General features: G+C 41.8%; 1 protein-coding gene across 3 annotated transcripts in view; it reads left to right on the top strand.

The window, feature by feature from the left end:
- The window catches only part of LOC121630907 (neuronal PAS domain-containing protein 3), a 378,679-nt gene that overhangs the window by 251,359 nt on the left and 104,318 nt on the right, over positions 1 to 23,002 (top strand). For all 3 annotated transcript variants that reach the window (XM_041971452.1, XM_041971453.1, XM_041971454.1), the window contains exon 5: positions 13,157 to 13,246. In XM_041971452.1, coding sequence (XP_041827386.1) covers positions 13,157 to 13,246 — 90 coding nt within the window. The remainder of the gene's footprint in view (positions 1 to 13,156; positions 13,247 to 23,002) is intronic.

The following is a 23,002-nucleotide window of genomic DNA, read 5'->3' as shown; positions in this document are numbered from 1 at the left end:
GTTGATCTTTGATTGCTTCGTTTTTTATTAGAATGTAGTTTACATGTGAAGGCATCAGAAACGTTTCTTAGACCCTCATCTCTGTGGTAGTCTTCTCATCCTCCTCCATCACATTTACTCTTCTTCTCAGTTCTGACCGACTGTCCTGGTTAAACCACCAGTGTCTCAGCACAGGAAGGTTGTACCGGTAAGCGTGCTACTCTGAAATACAGAAATGTATGTTTGGCTAAGCCAACAAAACAACAGTAATGTATTTATACGTCAGACTTCCATCAAGGATCTGTGTATTTTCAGACAGTTTGAATAAATGGAAAAAATGCTTCTTTTTGATATTTTCATTTCCTAAAATAAAGCAGAAAACCAAACCAAACCAAATAATGATGATATTTTCAGATTTTTCCTATGAACCCAAAAAGATAAAACAGTTAAGGATCAACTAGATCAGACAGTTTTTTCCATGTACATACAGAATGAAGTCTTTTCTTACTCTGTTTCTAATGTGCATTACAGCATGTAACTGAGGCTACACTGACATATAGTGACGTAGAAATCATGCAGAGTTCTTGAGTAAAGAACAAGCCTGAGTCCTGATGGGGCTTTTTGTGTCCTTCTGTTGTGTCTTTCGCTGCCATTGCTGACTTTGCATATGTTGTGCTGCTGCACCACAATTTACTTACTGGTGTTGTAACTTCCGTATATTTCCGTTTTGCTTTTGTTGTAAATATTATTTTATCACAACTAATGATCATGTGCTTGTGTTGTGTGTGTTTGGGTCATGTGTTGTCATGTTGATGACGATGTTCATCATTTCTTATGTTTTGTTGTGTGACTGTGAGGCAAAATGCATGAAGACAATGTTCTAAATGTCTCGATTTTTCAGACAGAACTTTGTAAACATATGAAGTTGGTGTTGTTACATTTTTGTTTATTTATTTTAAAGAAAGAAAAAGCTTTTTGCCTGGTAACCATAGAAACACAGGCATGAATTGTGTCATACCAACGTTTCATTCTTGAGACTCTTTCTGGGACATTTGTTGCTGTGATGGCCTGTGGTTCTACTGGAATGTTGCTGTGGTCAGTCCACTGGTGATGAGTGTTGTGCATACTTTTCCAGTATTGGTCCAACCGCTTACAGGATCCAGTAAAGTCATAACTTCATGTTGTCTTTGTTGGCAGGGTCAACGGGGCGGTAGTGAGTTGTAGCCCTCTGGACTCTGAGGAAAGCTACAGTATTCCTGGCAATGGGAAATGATGTGATTAGCTTTTCTTTTAGCAAATGTATCTGACTTCAGATACTTGTCTAAAAACATTCAGCTTATTCTTCTGGATTCTTTTTTAGACTGGTAGCCAGAGTGGTGAGTGTTTGTTAGTGTCCAGAGCATGTGGTACGGACAGTTCATTGTATTTCTGTCTTCTTACTTTAACATGATGGAAAGATTTAATATGATATTAACACTTTTGACATACGCAATGCCAACTAATTCATAAGATTTTTTTTTAACCTTTTGATTGTCAAGATGCCCAATAAACCTCAACTTGGCTTTATTTATAGAGCACTAACAACAAAGTGCTAAACACAGCATAGAAGCAATAAATTTAAAATTAAATAAAAGGCAAAAGTAAAAACAGAAACAATTGCAGTAAAATGATAAAACAATTAAAAAAAAAAAAAAAAAAAAAAAAAAAAATAGAGTTTCATGCTAGATCAAAGGCCAGATCATAAAAATGGGTCTTCAGGCGGGTTTTAAAAATGGACTTGATGGGGCGTCTCTAAACGGTAGTGGCAGAGTTCGCCATTTCAGGAGTATCAACCGCAAAGACTCTATCCCTTCTGAGCTTCTGCCGAGACGACAGTACCTCCAAAAGGAGCTGATCAGCTGATCTGAGGCGCCGGGCTAACAAATATGGAAAAACAGCTCAGAGAGGAACAGCGGGTCAGACCATTTAAGAATTTAAAAACAAATAAAAGAATAATAAAATAAACTGTAAAATGCAGACAGCCAGTGAAGCAATGCTAAAACAGGAGTAGTGTGGTCTCTCTCATGCGCTCCAACCAGAAGATGAGCAGCAGCATTTTGGACGAGTTGGAGGCAAGAAAGATGACTGGCTGACTCCAAGATGAAGTGCATCACAATAAACCAGCCGGGAAGTGATGAAAGCAGGAATTACTGTCGGAGCAATAACAATTATTTAGCCTTAGTGAGTTGATGAAGGTTACCAGAGCTAGACTTTACCTCTGATTTATTCTGGTGATCTAGTTTAAAATCCCTGTCCAATTTAAATTCTAAATTAGTGACAGCTGGCTTTAAAAAGCTAGAAATGAGGCCCAAATCTACTGGGGAGGGGCCACCAGAGCCATTTAGTCAAAACACTATAGCCTTCGTTCATTTCTCATTAAAATTCAGGAAACTCAGGGTCACCCACTCCTTGATGTCATGGAGGCATGACACAAGAGGCGTAAGGGAAAAGGCATCTTTCTCTTTAGGGGGTAGATATATCTGGCTTCAATCGGCATACAAATGGAAAGATACACCGTGCTTTCCCAGAATGGACAGTAAAGGAAGCACATATAGTGAAAACAGGAAGGGCTCCAAAACTGAGGCCTGTGGAACCCCATAGGACACCGGAGTCATAACAGACCCTCCAATTAAGACCCGGACAAGTCTAATCCAGTACCTTGCATCCCTACCAAGTTCTGGAGCTGTGACAACAGGATCCTGTGGTCTGTTGTGTTGAATGCGGCAGTTAAGTTGAGCAGGATGAGGACCACATAATCTCCAGCATCATTAGCCAGGAGGAAATCATTAACAACCCTCAACAAAGCTGATTCTGTGCTATGAGTTCTTTCAGTTTCTAACCAAAACGGAGCCACTTCAGTCCAGTTCTGTTTTGCTGGTGCCATTTTTCAAGTCTTCCCTGAAACTCACATTCGATCAGATCAAAGTACTCCCTGTAAACACAGCTGATGTCTTTGCTGCTGTCTTACTAGTGGAGTTGCTAGCAGGGTGAGCCGTTCGTGTGCACCTTTAATGGGCTCATTCAGTAAGAAAATAAGTAGTAACAGATTACTGGAATCTTACAATGCACAGACTTACTAATTACCATAACACTGTAATGCGAGTATGTGAACACATTATGTACTTGCTGCTTGTCCAGTACTAGATGTCTGTCATGTTCAGTATTGCTGTCCAAGATTTTGTATTTTTACTTTGACATGTATCCTCTTTGAGTGAAGCTGAAGCACCTTCTGGTTTTGTTTTTTCCCTTCTTGTTTGCTCCAGATTGCTTTTTATTCACCATCTCTTGGCTTGCAGCAGGGCCTTGCTCTGAGCGGCAGCTGGCCACATGTTGACTGTCAATCATTGCAGCAATGTGTGTAGTATCTTAGTATCTGGGATGTCTCTTCCACCCTCTGCTCTCAAAGTCACTCAGCTGATGTTACTTGGCACTTTCACATATCTCAAGCAATGGCTTCTGGCCACTGCTGCCACTTGGACCAGTGACATTATAGCACATAATTGTGCTGCTTTAAAACATAAAATAAGGCCCCATCCCATCATCCCCATCTGGTCTAGTTTCTTGCATTGGTGTTGGACTGCAGTGCTTGTCTGCAAAAGAAGCAAATGCCTGGGACGAGCATCTCATATGACTGCACGTGGGCAGATTAACGTTCATGGCTCTGAAAAGACTTGTCCAAGTGTCAGTGGACTGTACAATGTGGTGTTCTCAGTAATCTTTCTCTTTCTTTAATCAATTTTCAATTTTCCCAGATCCTTTTCTCGTGTGCCTCTGTATTTGTTTTCTTTTCTCCAATTCATCTTCTTTTCTCTTTACTTTTAATCACAGCTCTCCCTTTCTCTTCTTCTCTTTGTGTCTTGATTTCTTTATTTATTTCCTTATATATCACCCTTTCTCCATTTTTCTTGTCTGCCCTACAATTTATTCGCCTCCCTGTTCCCCCTCTCTTGCCTTACCTCTCTCTCTCTCTCTCTCTCTCTCTCACACACACACACACACACACACACACACACACACACACACACACACACATGCAGGCACACACGGTCTGTTTTTCCATTTGTCATTAGGAGGCAGATTGCAAGACAGTAGCATTTAAACCACCCGTTCAAAACGGTTAAAAGATGGCCTCATCTGATGTATGGTGTGTGAGTGTGTGTGTGAGTGAGGGTGTGTGAGGACGATCGATGCAGTAATCTGCAGGAGGTGGAAAGCACAGAGAGCAAACCATTCACCAGTGCTCACTAATCAATTGCAATTCTTTCTTTTACTGTTTAGATGCCTAGATTTAGACATTTCTTTGTGAGTGTGTGTGTGTGTGTGTGTGTGTCTGTGTGTGTAAATATATATTAGATTTTTTTTCTGTTGCCCTCTTAGTCTATGAGCAGGACATTCACTAGCTAAACATGTAGCAGACCTACTACATGCCCTCCATCTTCCCTCATTAACTCATATGCTTCATTTCCATTACATCTCTCACTGAGAGCAAGACATCAAATTCCATGACATCCAGCCATCCAACTACATGTCTTTTAGACGTAATTGCCACAAAACTTCTTCAAGCTATCTTTTCTCACATTGTTCCAGCATTTGCACATCTTAGTCAGGCTCTTTTCCAGCAGCAGTCAAAGAGGCTTGGGTTTAAACACAGTACCTATCAATCCCACCAGATGACCCTGCAGATCCAGCATTACTCTTAGCTTGTCTGTCCGGAGGTGACTGCTACCTGGAAGGAATCCAAGCAACAGCTACACTTCGGTAATGCTACAATCACACAAAAAGTGAAACTGTATTAAGCAAATCAATTTAAAATCTATTGAAAGATGTAAGTAGACAGCTATGAGTCTGATGATGTGACAATCAGCGTGGAGACTATTCTGATGTTTTTGGGAATGAGAGTCAGTGGAATGATTTATGAATGAATGACCGGAATCCAGCAAATAATGGAGGACAAATGTAACATAGCTGTTGTAGGCCACATTAGCTCTTTGAAGACAGCTGTGGTCAACCAATGAAAAAAACATGAGCCCACGTTTTGATCAAGGCGTCCAGCTCAGGATGGCATCTCTGTCAGGTTTCCCCAGCAACCGTACCCTTACCTGGTAGGCAGGGTATCTAGCCAGCGAAAGATGATTCAGCTACGTTATAGGATGACATCACAGGGGTGCAACGCCTTCTTTGAAATATAAGTACGTGAACGTGACCCACAATCAAAGGAGAATGGTGGACATCCAGCAGGTTGTCTTCTTTCTTCTTGTCATGTGGCTTTAAACAACAGTAATCCTCTATATTTAAACATGGGGCTGTTCCTGCTCTGTTCCTGTGAGTCACACAGGAAGTCATGATTCTTTTCACCAATCAGTGGATTGCAATGTGTCAATCTCCAACCTGTAGGGTTGGATCGGTATGACTGGGACCCCAACGGAAGGGTCCCAAAAGAGTAAGATGGTTTGGATCAGATATTATGGCACCTTTCTTAGTTTTTGCATATGGAAATGCAGAAAAATGCTTGCTGTCCCGTCTCTTGCCGAGCTAGACGCCTTGGTGGAAACAGGGTTATGGAGAACAGGTCCGTTGTTGGATTTCAGTTGTTGGTTAAACTTTACCACAGACCAGCCTAGCACTAGCATTAGCTGAATCTTATCAGTTGGCTGATTTGGTAAAGAGAACCAGTTAAATGTAATGAGTAATATGTTGACTCTAGTTGGTAGATTGGTACGCATGCCTGCTTAAGAAAGTTTTTGCAAGCATGGAAACAGTTGTGGTTAAGGTACATGGTGTCTATGGTTGTGGCAACCCTTAACGCAGAGGCAGACATTCTGAAATGCCTAAAACTCTCCAGCAGCTGACTGAGTGAGGCGAGGTGAATTTTTAATTATGGTGTGAACTCATAAGACTGAGTCATCCCAGGCCATAAAAATCCCCTCTTCATCAGTCTCCTCCGAACACTGTGCTGTCATGTTCCCTTCCACGCCTTTTTGATGCTCATCTACTTTTGTTTTTGTTATTGATTTGTTGATTTTTTATATGTTCTAAATAAATCAGTCAATCAAAAAAATCCATGAACCAATGCCATCAGAGTACATTTACTGACACATTTTAATGGTTAACAATGTAAGTTTCCATGAAACGGCTTTGTTCAGAGGCTTCAGTTTTACTGAAGAACAGTGAGATGGTTATGATCTGTTTAAAAAAACATCACATTTCATTATGATACGGAGAAAAGGTGCACATAAACATGCACACCGCTGCACACACAATAAAGCGTCAAAACAATCCACCTCCACACAGATAAAGAAAATAAATATACAATCAAAATTGCAATTACCTGCAGAATTTCTGAAGGGTAAACAAATCTGTGAACTCTAGATCCCCCACACCCCCGTTCGCTCGCTGTCTAGCCACACACACACAGAAACACACACACACGGAGAGCAGCATTCATGTTCTAGTTAGCATGCTGAAATGAATACAGTTAGATCCAAAGCAATTTCCTTTTATTTATCTTAGCAGTCTCGCATAAATAAAGGCAAGGGCATCCAGGCAATTAGCATAATTACTATGAGGCGGTCAGACCCTCTGTGATTTTATAAAGACACACACACACACACACAGGCCGCTGCCACAGGGTCTGTGTGTGCTTGTGTTGGTTTAAAACCTTAGAAGGAGAAGAGATTTAGAATATGTGTCCATCAGTTCCATCTATGTGTAAATGTGATTTCTGTATATCTGTTTGTTTGCATGGTCTCTCTGGTTTTCACTTTTTTTTCAGGTGTCTATTTTCCATTTATGTACTACATTGTACCCACAGACATTATATGAAAGACACAGACTCATATCCATACATGAAAGTAATCAGACAGTAGAGTTAAATAGAAAAGAATAAGGCCTTATCCGTCTCTCGCAGGGGAAATTGAAGTAACTGCAGTGCATAGATAGTCTAGATAGTGAAATCCAATCTATAAAAGTTCCTCCTGGCATAATGTTTGGCACAGGCACCGTCTCTTCCTTGTCAGCTTGTGGGGTTGTCGGGTTTCTCAGGAGGCAGCAGCACTGCAGTAACAGCTGATCCGTGGTGTAAACAGCAGGGCAATGGCTGTGTAAGGGATCTATGGACATGGCTGAAAACAGAGAGGATAAAATAGAACACAGTAAACAACAAAAACACAACTAGAATTGTGAAAAGGGAGCTAAAAAACAGGGGGAAAAAAGCCCAAAATGAGCTGCTACAACAGACTAGCTCTCGAGCTGTGTACCAGAACATGCTTATACACATGCAGTCATATAAACTAAACATATAACACATATTATAACTCAAGTGAAAATATACGTAAAAGGATAAAAGGTCCAGGGAAGAAACATTAGTTGATACTTTTGGGCTTTCCCCAAATCTTGGAAGAATATAGAAAACTAAGATCTGAGCTACAGTCCGAGGTCCACGGCTGCAGGAAGCATTGCAGATGTTTCCTTCCTGCTTTTCTGGCACATCAGCAGGCGCCGTCAGACACTGCAGGTTATGGGGTAGGAGGTCTGATGGGGTAGTGTTCTGGTCTTGTTTGTGTTACACAGTTCTGCTAAAAGCAATAAATAGGCTGCAGTTTGACAGACCAACAGGCTGAGGTGGTCTCGGTTTGGTTCTGCTCCATCAATTCCACTCGTTCTGTTGGTCCTGGTCAATTCTTCCTGGTTTTGGTCTTGGAAATGTTTGTCTCAGCACATAAGCTCTAATTTGGTGCTGGTGTAGATGAGAGAAAGATGTGTGGGTTTGGTGTTTTGACACATCTGAGCTGAGACTTACTGCTTTGCAGCCGAGCTGATTTGAGATTCAGCCCACATAGACTCTGACTGGTGTTTGACATGGGTCATTTGTTCAGGCAGCAAAAAATGACATCCAGCAGCTGTTTGAGCAAGTGCAGGTTAGTCACTGAGGAAACCAACTAAATGTTCTGCTTTAACATGAACGTCAGCTCTGTGAAAAATGAAAATCTTTTCTTATATATGACCAACTTGTCTTGATACCTAACTCTAACCAAAACTAATTTACTGCATCGTCTTGAAAGCTGGGTTAACTCAAACTGAAAGGTTGTAATCTGTAAATCTGGTCATTTCCATTTATCTAAAATTTACTCTGATCACAATATTTAGAAAATGCAGCTTTTCCACTGTGTGCTTTAGCTGCAGAAATCATCACATACTGAGCCTGGTTTTCATCAAGTCAGATCATCATTTGTGTTTCTTACAGCCTTTCATTGACCTTTGAGACCCGACTGACTTCACCATTGATTCCAAATGTAAACAATAAAGACAACAGAGGAGGATGAAATGTGTTTGGTGTGAACTCTGACTGGACTCTGGTCTAATAGGTAGAAATGTGTTTAACCTCTGGTGGGCAACCTGGGATATAACAAGGCAGTAAGCAAGGTTACGTTTTACAGTTTACACACACACACACACACACACACACACACACACACACACACACACACACACACACACACACACACACACATTGTCTTCTACCTTTAAACTTGCTTACCAGTTCTAATAAGTCCATTTTAATCCCCCTGAAATGGGTTATATTTGCTTCCCTTCACCTGGAGCCACTTGTTGCCAGAAGACAAGGTTGAGATAATCTAAAAATCACTGCGTTGTTACGTTACTGTCAACAGCCATGAAGTAACTTGAAGTAAACTGTTGGAGCTGATTTGAAGAGACCACCGCAGGGTCACTGAGACGTTAGGGTCAGTTTCCCTGTTCATGAATTTAATCATACTTAAGGAGCTGAGGTTAATTACGTAACAGGGGGAAATCTAAGGCATTATACAGTGCAGGGTGTAGATGTGCACACTGTCATCAGCCATTTTGTCATCTTTTAACTCGTTCTGACGAGTAGAAGAGTAAAGTTGAGTGCGGAAATGCTCCTTAATAATAATAATAATAATAATACATTTTAATTGTGGGCGCCTTTCTTGACACTCAAGGTCACCTTACAGGATAAAACACAAGAATAAAACAAATCAATAAACAAACTCATAAATAAAAGGATGAATAAAACAATAATAAAAGCAGTGTGAAATATTACAGTGAGTATGCCAGTTTGAACAGATGTGTTTTGAGTTTGGATTTGAACGGTTGTATAGAATCAGAGTTACGGAGGTCTGGGGGGAGGGAGCTCCAGAGATGGCAACAAGGCGGTCGGGGGGGGGGGGGGGGGGGGGGGGGGGACGGTGAGGTGGATGGAGGAGGAGGATCTGAGGGAACGGACTGGTGTGGAGACATGGAGGAGATCAGAAAGGTCAGGAGGAGCGAGGTGATGATGGCTTTGTAGGTGAACAGCAGGATTTTGTAGTGGATGCGGTAGGTGGCGGGGAGCCAGTGGAGCTGCTGCAGGACAGGGGTGATGTGATGGGTGGAGGCGGTTCTTGTGATGACCCGGGCTGCTGCATTCTGAACCAGTTGAAGTCTATGAAGAGTTTTTTGGGGAAGACCGAACAGAAGGGAGTTACAGTAGTCGAGACGGGAGGTGACAAGACTGTGAACGAGTATGGCGGCGGTGTGAGGGGGGAGGGAGGGGCGGAGGCGGTTGATATTGCGAAGGTGAAAATATGCTGACCGGGTTATGTTATTGATATGTGATGTGAAAGACAGAGTGCTGTCAAGGATGACACCCAGACTCTTTACCTGAGGGGAGGGGGAAATGGAAGAATCATCAATGGGAATGGAGAAACTGTCAGATTTGGAGAGCAGATTTGGTGCCTACTAATAACATTTGTTTTACTGCTGTATAATTTAAGAAAGTTTGAGGTGAACTAGGACTTAATGTCTTGAAGACAATCTGTGAGGGAGGATGGTGGGAGAGAAGAGTTCGGCTTGGTGGAGAGGTAGAGCTGGGTGTCATCCGCATAGCAGTGAAAATGTATGTGGTGTTTTCTAAAAATATAACCGAGGGGGAGGAGGTAGATGATAAACAGCAGGGGCCCAAGGACAGAGCCCTGGGGCACACCAGTGGTGACTGGGACTGACTGGGAAGTAAGTGTTTTCACCTGGATGAACTGAGTGTGGCCAGAGAGGTATGATTTGAACCAATTGATGCTGATGGAGGAGAGTCTAGCCAGGAGGATGGAGCGGGAAACGGTGTCGAAGGCTGCACTCAGATCAAGGACGATGAGAATAGATAACAGACCGAAATCAGCTGCCAGGAGGAGGTCATTAGTGAGTTTAAGTAATGCGGATTCTGTGCTGTGGAGTGGTCGGAACCCGGATTGAAAATGTTCATACAGATTGGTTGTGGGATAAATGGGCTTGGAGCTGAGAGGCAACTGCTTTTTCCAGGATTTTTTAAATAAATGGGAGATTGGAAATGGGACGGAGGTTGTTGAGATTGTTGGGATCCAGACCAGGTTTCTTAAGTGTAGGGGTGATGGCAGCTGTTTTTAACAGTGAGGGAACCAGTCCAGTGGTGAGGGAGGAGTGAATGATGTGGGTAATTAGAGGTGCCAGTGAGGACGCAGATGCTTTGACAAGGATGGTTGGAAGGGGGTCTAATCGACATGTGGATGATTTGGATTTTCTTAGTAATTCGGAAATGGCAGAGATGGGGGAAAGAGTGAAAGCAGAAAGAGAGAGGGAAGGAGGCAGAGAGGGAAATATCCATCCATAATTCATACATTCATAATGTGGATAACTCTCCAGATTGTGTTAGATTATCTCTAAAACAACATTTACAGAGAAATGTCCAGTGAAATGCAGTCACCGAAGAAGAGAAAACATCCAGAGCAGCAGTTGTCTGGACAATAGAAGATGGAGAAACGTTGCTGGTCTGATGAGTCTCCATTTCAGCTCCACATTCAGATGCTCGGCTCAGAATCTGCTGGAAACATCATGAAAACATGGATCCATCCTGCCTTGGATCAAAGCTTCAGGCTGCTGCTGGTGTCATGGTGGGGGGAGGTTTTCTTGGTCCACTTTGGGCCCCTTAGTACCAACGTGGCCTGGTTTAACCAGCACAGCCTACCTGAGTATTGTTGCTGACCATGTCCATCCCTTTATGACCACAGTGGAGCATCTTCTGATGCTACTTCCAGCAGGATAATGCTCCATGTCACAAAGCTCAGATCATCTCCACCTGCTTTCTAGAACATGACGATGAGTTCACTGGACTCCAACGGCCTCCACAGCCACCAGATCTCAGTCCAGTAGAGCAGCTTTGGGATGTGGTGGAACGGGAGATTCTCATCATGGATGCAGCCGATAAACCTGCAGCAACTGTGTGATGCTGTCATGTCAATATGGAGCAAATCCAGGCTTCTTCTTCTAAAAATATACTCTTGCTCTACCACAACTTCTAAATGTGATGCTCTGGTTTGTCATATTGCAGGAAAATTGCATCAAAATTCTTTAAAGAAATAGAACATAGCCTGTAAACAAACAGCTCAAGACTACGAGTATTTACAGCAAACAAGTGGCTGTCGTTTATCTTCTGGATTTCACTGGAATTTACATTTAATTTGTAAACCTGCACAGTTGTTTTAGTGGTGTAAGGGTGTCAGCATTAAACATTTGTCCAAAGATAAAGATAAAGGTAAAGATAATGTAAAGAAGGACTTATTAGAGGAAAAATAACAAAGTGGCTTCATGTGCCAGAACAGTCTGAACTGAACAACCGACACAGATGGCTCTGATGGTGAAGACGTGTTAACAAGAAACCCAGCAGGGATCGACATTGTTGAGGCTTACTGACACCTTGCTTATCATGTCATGTGGTCAGACTCAGTGGACTCAGGCAGAGGGCTCCTACGATACACACTCATCCAGATCTGAGAGGGTAAAGGTCAACAGCAAACAGCTCTTTATAAATGATGGAAATAAAGATGCTGCTTTAGCAAACTGTCAGGCAAGGACGTTTTCAGTCAATCAGGGACTGAACAGAAGAACGTACAAATTTTACTTATATGACTTGAGAAGTATAACAGCATTTGTGTGTGTGTGTGTGTGTTTTGATGAATACATTGTCCTGAAGGTGTTTGATGTTCTGCTACAATCCCAACATTAGACATGCTCAGGCCCACTTGTGTCTACATATGCACTGATGTGTGATGTGCAGCTGAAGTTGAGCCTCGCTCTGTGATTGTGACAGAAATACGCCAGCAGACATGATCTGTGAGGGAAGGTGTCGGGTAAGAGGTGAAGGTGCAGACACACTCATCAGCCCATCAATCTAAGTTTTACTGCAGCAATAAATAAATCTGATTGATCATAATGACAAAAGAGTGAATTTAATAATAATCATCATCATAAGGCATTATTTAAATGCAAGATCTTTTTTTAATAAAAATAAATGAATAAATCAATTAGCTGAAGTAAATTAATGTCTGTTTTAAGACATTTATGGAATCAAATAAAAAAACATAAAGTAAGTAATAAATTCAGTGAAAACAGAATCTTGGTTCATATTTTTCTCCTCGTGTGGAAGGAGTCTCAGCCTCTACAAGCACACACACTCTGATCTGTATGCAAATGTAATCTGATCACTGCATGTCATGCACACACACACACACACATGTGAGCACATGCATGTAACTAGCAGGAAGCTGTTTGAGCACAAAAATGATCCCATCTGTGAGGCTGATGATGAAAACGATGTTCACGTAGTCTGTAATGTGTAAAGTAGTTGTATGTGTACAAATGAAGTTTATTGAAGCTGATTTGCAAATATCCATATATAATATATAATATAATATATAATATATTTATTCATGACAGCGGCGTGGCTCAGTGGGTAGAGCGGTCGTCTTGAAGCCTGAGGTTTGCCAGTTTGATCCTCAAGCTCTTGTCGAGGAGCAAGACACTGAACCCCAAATTGCTCCTGATGGGTCGTGGTCGAGCGCCTTGCATGGCAGCTTCCGCCATCAGTGTGTGAATGTGTGTGTGAATGTGTGAATGGTGTGTGAATGGGTGAATGTGACGGATAATGTAAAGCGCTTACAGACCAATTACCATTCATGACACATGCTGAGTCCTATTTTCACTCTACAGCTTTGTGTTTCATTCAGGACTATGCTGATGATGTGTTCACTGACCCACATGTTTTTAGTGTTTCTAGAATAAACAAAACTCATCCCTCTTCTATGTGTTTCAGTCTCTGGACGGGTTTGTATTTGCACTAAACAAGGAGGGACGATTCCTCTACATCTCGGAGACTGTTTCCATCTACCTGGGACTGTCACAGGTGAGTCAGAGCGTCTCTTCTGGCCCTTCTAGTTTTATTTCTACAAAAAAGTCTCTGGCTTTCTTTGATCTTCCAGCATGGCTGCCTTCCTTTCTGTTTTCTCTCTCCTCTCTCTTTTCTCTGATTGTTTATCTCCTAACTATTCTTTTTTTCAATTCCTCTACCCCCCTCCTCTTCCCCTCCCTCTCCTGTCATTACCAAAGACAATTCCCAACGAATTAAGACTCATTTAAAATCTCATCAGCCTGTTGGACGGTTGTTGATTTTATGCAGTGAGAAACAATGCATATTTTACTGCTGTGTGTGTGGGTGTGTGTGCGTGCTCTGTGACTAGCTCTACATGCCAATGCGATCCTGCTCACAGAGACGGGCATCCATCATGAAGGTCACCACATGAAGGCCGTGACGAGTTGCTGTTGACTGTGTGTGCTGTTGAAGTAAAATGGCTTGAGATCAGTTTGTGATGCTGTCTGCATCAGAACTCCTGCGACCTTGTGAGAAAATTAAGTTTTCTGAAATAAGTTAGAAATAGTTACAAAATGTCCCATTAGAAAGCAGGTTGGGATGGTGGGTGGCCACGAAGCCTCTGAGCTTCAGGTTCCAGTCCTGTCCTACATGCTTTGGTTCAGATGGAAAATACCTGGTTAAGGTTTATTTATTGGTTGGAGTTACCATCATATCACACGGCATTGCCCTAAACTTCAATTCCTGATTGTTTCAAGGGTGTTTCTGTTGTTTGGTTTTTGGTGGCCCCCGCCAGCGCTGGCCCCCTGGTGGCCCCCTGATGTTAGGAATTTTTGCTGCTGTCTCTGTTCTTTTATTTAGTAGGATTTTATTTGTGGTTCATGTGCCTGCGTGACGTGCTATAAATATTTAGTTAAATTTTTCTGACGACTATCACAATTTAATCTTTTAAATTCCAGCTTCCTTCAGTGTTCAAGCAGAAATATGTTTTCTATGAGACGGAGGATTACCACATGAGATGAGATCTAAATACCAGCGTTTCTACATTCTAACCAGGACGTAAAGCTGGAATTCGGTGTGAGGAGTTGATTTGTTAAACCGTGGATGCTGCAGGTGTGAACCATGATCAAGTGCCATGTTCTAAATTATAAAATGCAATTTTGATTTAAAAACGACGAGTCGGTCAGCTGTAGTGGTTCATCCAGCAGTTTCATTTTTAACCTCTTCTTTACATTGTCTCAGCCTTTCTAGTCTTCTAGTCTTTCAGTCTATTTATCGTTTTTTTAAAATATGTCCTGTCCAGCATGGTGGCGGCAGAATGATGATGATGTCTGGCTACTGTGTTGAGCCAAATAAATTTGCTTTGCCAAGAGGAGCTTTATGGGTATAAGCCTCCACTTGATAATCTCATTTACTTTTTAAATTATTAATTATTTATTTTAAATTATGGAATTTGAATAATATTGTTGGACCTGTGGACATGTCCCAGAGAACAGCAGACACGTCCCAGAGACATGTCCAGAGACCGGTGGACACGTTTCACAGAACAGCAGACACATCCCAGAGACCAGTGGGCAAGTCCCAGAGACTGGTTGACATTTCCCAGAGAACAGGAGACATGTCCCAGAGAACAGTGGACCGGTCTCCAGCTGATGAGCTTCTGGCTGAGCGTGGGTTGGATATAAAGGACAGTTCATGTGAGCAGAAGTCCAGGTGGCTGCGTTTCCCAGGTGTCAGCTGGATGAACGGATGATGAGAGGTGAGGTGGTACACCTGAGAATCAGGCTACATCTGGATGGGACTCCAGGTACAGATGAGAACATCACTTTCCTCCACCAGGTGGGATGTTTGTTGTTCTTTGGTTAACATGAGTCCCAGTCTGGTTCTGTCACATATTACGGACTGTTTACTGGTTTTACTAGAACTCACATAACATCCAGTTTATTTTTTCTTCTTGTAATAAATAAATATTCTTCCTCATATTTTTTTTACTGCTCTAATGTTTCTACTCCTTTTGCTGAAACCAGATGTATGTATTAAATGAATGAATCCTGTATATTTAGACATCATAACGCTCAAAATATATGAATTTATCAGAAATTAATTTAGACAGACGGACAGATAATTTATTTATTTCTGAACCCAAAGATCAGAGCAATAAATGTTTAATGAACCTATAACTGATAATTATGGTGAAGCTGCAGCTGACGGGTTACAGACTGGCAGGTTTTATGAACATTTGATGATTGGTAGTTTATAAATCCATGACAGGTGCAGGAACTTCCACCAACACCAGGTAAACACCAACGCCTGAGACTGGACCAGGTGGAAACATCTACACCTGAACTGTTCACTCTTCAGCAGCTTGTAACTATCTAAGTTATCAAGTATTGTTTCTGCATCATAACATAACTTGCCTTTCGTGTGAGGACGATTCTTTCAGCGACTTTAGACGAGCTTTCAACAGTTTACTAGCAACAAACCTAGAAGTGTCGATGGATCAGTTGCCAGGTCCCCCAAAATGGTGGAAAATGCCATGGTGAGGTCACAGCAACCAAGGTCCAGGACTGTAAAGCAGCTACAGTCCTGCATCAGACCAGAATGGTACAACATTCCTCTCCTAAAACTCCAGCAACTGGTCTCCTCACTTTCCAGACGTTTCCCGACATGTTAGAAGAAGAAGATGCTACACCGTGCTGAACACCACCCTGGAGCTACTTTTTACACCATTCTGAACATCACCCTGGAACTACTTTTTACACCATGCCTGAACATCACCCTGGAACTACTTTTTACACCATGCTGAACATCACCCTAGAACTACTTTTTACACCGTGCTGAACACCACCCTGGAGCTACTTTTTACACCATTCCGAACATCACCCTGGAACTACTTTTTACACCATTCTGAACATCACCCTGGAACTACTTTTTACACCATGCCTGAACATCACCCTGGAACTCCTTTTTACACCATTCTGAACATCACCCTGGAACTACTTTTTACACCATGCTGAACATCACCCTAGAACTACTTTTTACACCGTGCTGAACATCACCCTGGAACTACTTTTTACACCGTGCTGAACATCACCCTGGAACTACTTTTTACACTGTGCTGAACATCACCCTGGAACTACTTTTTACACCGTGCTGAACATCACCCTGGAACTACTTTTTACACCATTCTGAACATCACCCTGGAACTACTTTTTACACCATTCTGAACATCACCCTGGAACTACTTTTTACATCATGCTGAACGTCACCCTGAAACTACTTTTTACACCGTGCTGAACTTCACCCTGGAACTACTTTTTACACCATGCTGAACATCACCCTGGAACTACTTTTTACACCATGCTGAACATCACCCTGGAACTACTTTTTACACCATGCTGAACATCACCCTGGAACTACTTTTTACACCATGCTGAACGTCACCCTGGAACTACTTTTTACACCGTGCTGAACATCACCCTGGAACTACTTTTTACACCGTGCTGAACATCACCCTGGAACTACTTTTTACACCGTGCTGAACGTCACCCTGGAACTACTTTTTACACCGTGCTGAACGTCACCCTGGAACTACTTTTTACACCGTGCTGAACGTCACCCTGGAACTACTTTTTACACCGTGCTGAACATCACCCTGGAACTACTTTTTACACCGTGCTGAACATCACCCTGGAACTACTTTTTACACCGTGCTGAACGTCACCCTGGAACTACTTTTTACACCGTGCTGAACGTCACCCTGGAACTACTTTTTACACCGTGCTGAACGTCACCCTGGAACTACTTTTTACACCGTGCTGAACATCACCCTGGAACTACTTTTTACACCGTGCTGAACATCACCCTGGAACTACTTTTTACACCTGAACATCACCCTGGAACTACTTTTTACACCGTGCTGAACATCACCCTGGAACTACTTTTTCCAGATGTGTTGCTGCATCAGATTCACTATCAGCTCATATTTTCTATCACATGGTGAAACGTCTCCGTTTCATCATCTGACATGTTGTTGATCTCCTACTGGGAATAAAATATGAGTTCATAAGATTCATAAATCATTGAATTCTGATTTATTTTTACATGGCCGAACAACTTTTTGGGAATGTAATATTAATACTGTAATAATAAAGGCAAGCCGGCATGATTTGACCTGTATGAGGCTCTTATGATCACATCCCAGTATTTGTCATCTGAGGCAGGTCCCTTCTCTTTCCCACCTCAGCTCTCCGTCCATTATTCACTTAATAAACTGTAAGATTGGGTGAATGAGGGAAAAGGCCCAGTCAGCTTACCAAATTAGAGTGCACGGTGCCCCTCCCACAGACATCACTGTGTCTCCATCTTTCTACCCCCCTCCACCCCCGGATTAATTCCCCCACTAAGATTGATTGATGATTTCTATCAAATAATTGATTAATTGTCAAATCGGGTCCCCTAAGCTTTTCTGCCATCTCCGCCGAGCTGGTTATCTTGTTCTGGAAGCTTTTATCAGCTGCTGGAGTGGCACACCGATTAAAAAGTGAAAGACAGAAAGAGCGAGGGAGAGCGAGCTTGTCTTTGCCAGATACACGCCTCTCTCTCTCTAATCCACCATGTATACACAAGGTTCATCAGCTGTCGTCCTTTTAATTGCTTCATCTTCCACCTCTTCTTTTAATCACCGCTCTTCTTCATTTTTCCTTTAAAGGAATAAAATATATCAGAAATTGTGTTTTCAAGTTTAATTAGATTGTGCTGTGCAGGGAAAATGTTTATGTGGGTGGGAGGCAAGTGGGGGGGAAGGGTTCTTTCAGCTTTTGGGCAACTTGACGAGGTTATGAATTTTCTTCCTTGGTGACAAACGCGGGAACATTCTTCAGCACATTTATGTGTAAAGGGGATTTGCTAGTTAAGGTGGATGGCGGTGGATTTGACTGACTGAGTGGTGCTGTAATTAAACATGCCAGCAGTGTGAAGTTAATTTATGTCCTCTTATATTCCACAGCTCCTACATTTAGTCTGTTATTTTCCCTGAGGGAATAAGAGAAGTTCCAAATTCTCCAAGAAACATGGAACAGGTTTCTTGAGAAATATGAGCGTAACAATTTATCAATCAATACCAACTAAATGATCAATGTTCGAATAGCAATTTGAATCTAAGTTATAAACAACATGTCAGAGGATGAAACGGAGACGTTTCACCATGTGATGAAAATATGAGCTGATAGTGAATCTGATGCAGCAACACGTTTGGAAAAAGTTGGAACAGGAGCAACAAAAGGCTGGAAAAGTACCTGGTACAAACCAGAAACACCCGGAGGAGCATTGGACAACTAACCAGGTTACCTGGCAACAGGTCAGTAACATGACTGGTATAAAAGGAGCATTTCAGAGAGGCAGAGTCTCTCAGATGGAAAGATGGACAAAGCTTCACCAATCTGAGACAAACTGGATCTAAAACTGGAACAATTTCAGGTAAATGTTCCACCATCTACAGTGTAGAACATCATCAGAAGATTCAGAGAATCAGGAGGAATCTCTGTGTGCATGGGACAAGGTAATATCTTCCATGAAATGGTAAAATGCTTGTATTTGTGTTCTACTGGGAATAAAATATGGCTTGATGAGATTTGGAAATGATTGCATTCTGTTTCTATGTAAATTTTACACTGCCTCCCAACTGTTATGGAACTGGGTTTCTAACATTGTCTAATGATGAAACTTGTGACTTAGACCCATTCTGGAGTCATCATGTGTGTTCCTCTCCTTATACTGTGTGTAGACCACAGCCAGAGAACCTGTCTCTCCTTAAAATCCTATAAATCCATCATCACAGCATGATTGTTGATCAAGTCTTTCTAAAGTCCACACGCGTGCAGAAATACTTCTGTTTCGCTGTGTTCCTGTGTGCAGTGCTTGCAGCTGCCCCCTCACTGCTCTAATTGAGACGTGTCTGCTTGTGTGTGCAGCAGATGGCTGCGTGTCCTCTGCCTGATGGTCCGGTGGAAAATCGCAACTTCATTGTCTCTGCCAGACCCAAATTAGTCTGCTGGACCACTGCCTGTTATGCTCAAATACGCTGGGCAGCCAGCTTCTCTTCGTGCCAGGCCGGCATATACGACAGCATGATGTTGTAAATTTTATATGTTGTTTATTGTTTTAATGTAACTGTGCTGCTGTGCTTGTGGCCAGGTCTCCCTTGAAAACGACATCTTTGATTCCCACGGGCACATACAAATCCTGCATGAAAGACATGGAGGATATTCAGAACTTTAAATGGTTTTTACTTTGAGAACAAATGTTTAAAGAAAAGATTTTTTTTTTTTTCGTTTGTTTTCTTTTGTTCTTTTTTTGTTTGTTTTTTTTCTGGATGACCAGAAGAACATTCCAACATTGTAGACCTTGTTAGTTTGAGAATTCTGTTTGCCATAATACTATCAGCTCACATCTCTGCTTTAACGTAGGGAAGATCTCCTTCCTTAAATCGGCACAGTTAAACAGGCTGTGAAAGTTTGGTTTTCCACTTGGGAATGAACCTCCTGCTGGAAAATTGTTGCTCAAGTCTTTATAAAGTCCCTAATAATTCCATGGAAAGATTAATCCCATTAAAGTCTACAGACTTGAACACAGAAATAAACAAAATACGTATCTAAGTTTGTTGGACTTTCCACCCCAACTTGGCCAGTTAATGGGGCTGGATATAGAAGCTGCACATGGAGAAAAGCTGAAACTAGAGACCTTATGGAGATCCATAACTGTATGTAATGCAGTGGATTTATTGGAAAGAAGCCTGAATATTCAGTATTTTAATTATTTGTTCAACTTTGTTTAAGAAGGGAATGCCCCTGAGATCATATTCAGAGATTTCTGAGCACTTATAACCCAGAACACGTGTAGGCTTGCAAGGTCTAGGTCTGACTCTGAACTCCCTTATAAAAGCTCTTCCATGCTGGCTCAAATGTCACAAAGCTCTCTTAATGAGGAACGATGGTAGTGGAAGGTGCAGCACTTTTTTAAAGACTGAACATGTCTTTGAAATCCAGATGTTGTACAACAGTTTTTTCACCTCTGGGTTACGTTGTGTTAATAACACCTCTACATTTTATAAACACCACCAAGTTCCTGGTTGGGTTTAGGAGAGAACTTGGTGTTTAAGGTTATGAATTACCATGCCGGGACTGGAAAATGATTATAGTTAGTTGTTTTTATAACTCTATTCTCACCCTAATGACCACATTTTACTGCTTTGCCTTGGTCAGAAATTACATAGCGTCATATTAATTTCACAGTTTTTGTGTTTGTTTTATTTTTAATCCAAATTAACTTTCATGTTGTCAGAAATGCTTTAGTAGCTTTGCCAATATCAGTTTAACAAGGAAGCTGGGAATCACACCAGCAACCTCCTAATTAAAGAAGGCCACCCAACATCCAGAAGTACATTTCATTTTATGACAACCTTGTCACCTCTCCATTGGGTTTGAACAAAAACATCCCTGCTTGAAGTTTAAAATCAAAACTACTGCCAGATATTCGTTATATTCTACCACCATCACTTGGTCAGTCACATGCAGTTGCTGCCAGGAACCACTAGAGGTCTCATGTTCTTTAACGTGACGTTTACGGCCTTCATAAATGAAAACGTCAGTGGTTCATGTTTAGGTTGGAGTCTCTCAAAACATCACAGCCATCATCACACAACACAAAACAGCTTAGCATGCCGAGATTTAACAGACAAAAGGACCAAATAACTGTAAAACACATCAATAAAGCATGTCTGGTATCAGGTGACGCTTGTTCTCTAAGTAAACGGTTCATGAGTCAGTATGTGAGTGGCCAAGCAGAAAAATGTATAATATGTCCAAAATCTCTTTTAGGTCAACCAATAGGGTCTGAACCAGAACCTCTCTGGTTCCTGTTTCTTCTCACCTTCAGTGGATTGAGTTGGCCTGCTTTTAGTGTGTGTGTGTGTGTGTGTCAGAGGTATGTCTTTGTCATTTAAAGAGGTTCTTTGGGCCTGCTGCTGCAGTTATACACTCAAACACACACACGTTTAGATCCAGGTGTGTTGTGGAACGTTGGTATCTGCCAGGTCCAGCGTAGGAATGATCGGGCCTTGATAAATGCAGCAGATGAAATCCATCATCGTTTACATGTCACACCTTTAATTATTCCTGGTCCTGAGGCCCCGCCCAGTGAGGTCAAACCATGGAGAGGAGACTTTCTGCCAACAAAACTACAGCATCAGTCGAAGCTCATCGCCACCCCGGTGAAACTCAACACACGGGATGTGACAAACAGCAGCGACTAACATGGACAAAGGAAATATGGACATGTTGTTGCATGGATGTGAGTGTCTTATATTTGGTTATAAAGATGGAAATGTTGATTTGAATAATACATTTGTTAAAAACTCTGCATCTTATATATAAAAACAAAACAATTAACAATTTTCTACTCAGTTTAACTTTCTGCCACACCACGTTTCTGTTTCTGATCATCACATCTGTTCTACATAAAACATTATGGAAATCTTTCCAATTACAGTTTCCCTCTGGGATAAATAATATATTTTTCATTTCATTATTTCCAAACACTGTAAATCACAAGTTTGATCCTGATATTATAGGATGTAAGAGTCCCTCCAGGAATTCACAGCTGTTGAAGTCAACGCAAACAATCCTCATGAATTCTGCATGTTCTACTAGTTTTGTCCAATTACTGCTATTTCATGCTGAACTTATGTTCACAAGTTGCCTCAGTGTAGTTGCATGAATGAATTTAAATAATAGTCTCAAAGAGACTATTCACCCATGCAGCATGCACTCTCCTCACAGGAGGATCGAGACTGGACCAGGAACCAGGAACCATGCTAACCACCAAAAAGCAAGAAAAGCTGTGTTAAACAATTCAAATGCCAAACAATTAAAGATTTCCATGGCAACATCATCATATCAGCCAACAACCTGGCTGAGTTCATGAACACCTTTTCAGCTACCTCAAAATTCTGCTTTAAGTCCCTTGTTCAGGTTCAGTGTGTATTTAATGTGAAGATGTACTCTGAATTCTTTGATAAAGCCTTCCTGGGCGGTGGTGTAGTGGTTAGCACCATTGCCTAATAGTGAGAGTGTTCCTGGTTGGACTCTCAGCCTTTCTGTGTGATTGTTTGTGTCTCTGTGTTGGTCCTGTGATGGACTGATGACCTGCCCAGGTGTACCTGAATCTCACCTGGTAGCTGCTGAGATATCAAACGTGGCCTAACAAAAACAAAGAAGACAAAACACAGCAACAACCAGAGCAAAGAAGAAGAAGGACCATGGCAACAACTAGAGCAAGGAAGAAGGAGGACCATGGCCACAACCAGAGCAAGGAAGAAGAAGGACCATGGGAACAACTAGAGCAAGGAAGAAGAAGGATCATGACAACAACCAGAGAAAGGAAGAAGAAGGACCATGGCAACAACCAGAAAAGCAAAGAAGAAGGACCATGGCAACAACCAGGGAAGCAAAGAAGAAGGTCTGTGGCAACAACCAGAAAAATGGAGAAGTAGGGCCATGGCAACAACCAGAAAAACGAAGAACATGGACCATGGCAACAACCAGAAAAACGGGGAAGAAGGACCATGGCAACAACCAGAAAAACGGAGAAGTAGGGCCGTGGCAACAACAAGAGAAACGAAGAAGAAGAACTATGTCAACAACCAGAAAAACGAAGAAGGACCATGGCAACAACCAGAAAAACAAAGGACCATGGCCACAACCAGAAAAACAAAGAAGAAGGACCATGGCAACA

This window comes from Melanotaenia boesemani, chromosome 20 (genome assembly GCF_017639745.1).
Source record: "Melanotaenia boesemani isolate fMelBoe1 chromosome 20, fMelBoe1.pri, whole genome shotgun sequence".
NCBI lineage: Eukaryota > Metazoa > Chordata > Actinopteri > Atheriniformes > Melanotaeniidae > Melanotaenia > Melanotaenia boesemani.
This window is presented reverse-complemented; position numbering and strand designations above follow the sequence as displayed.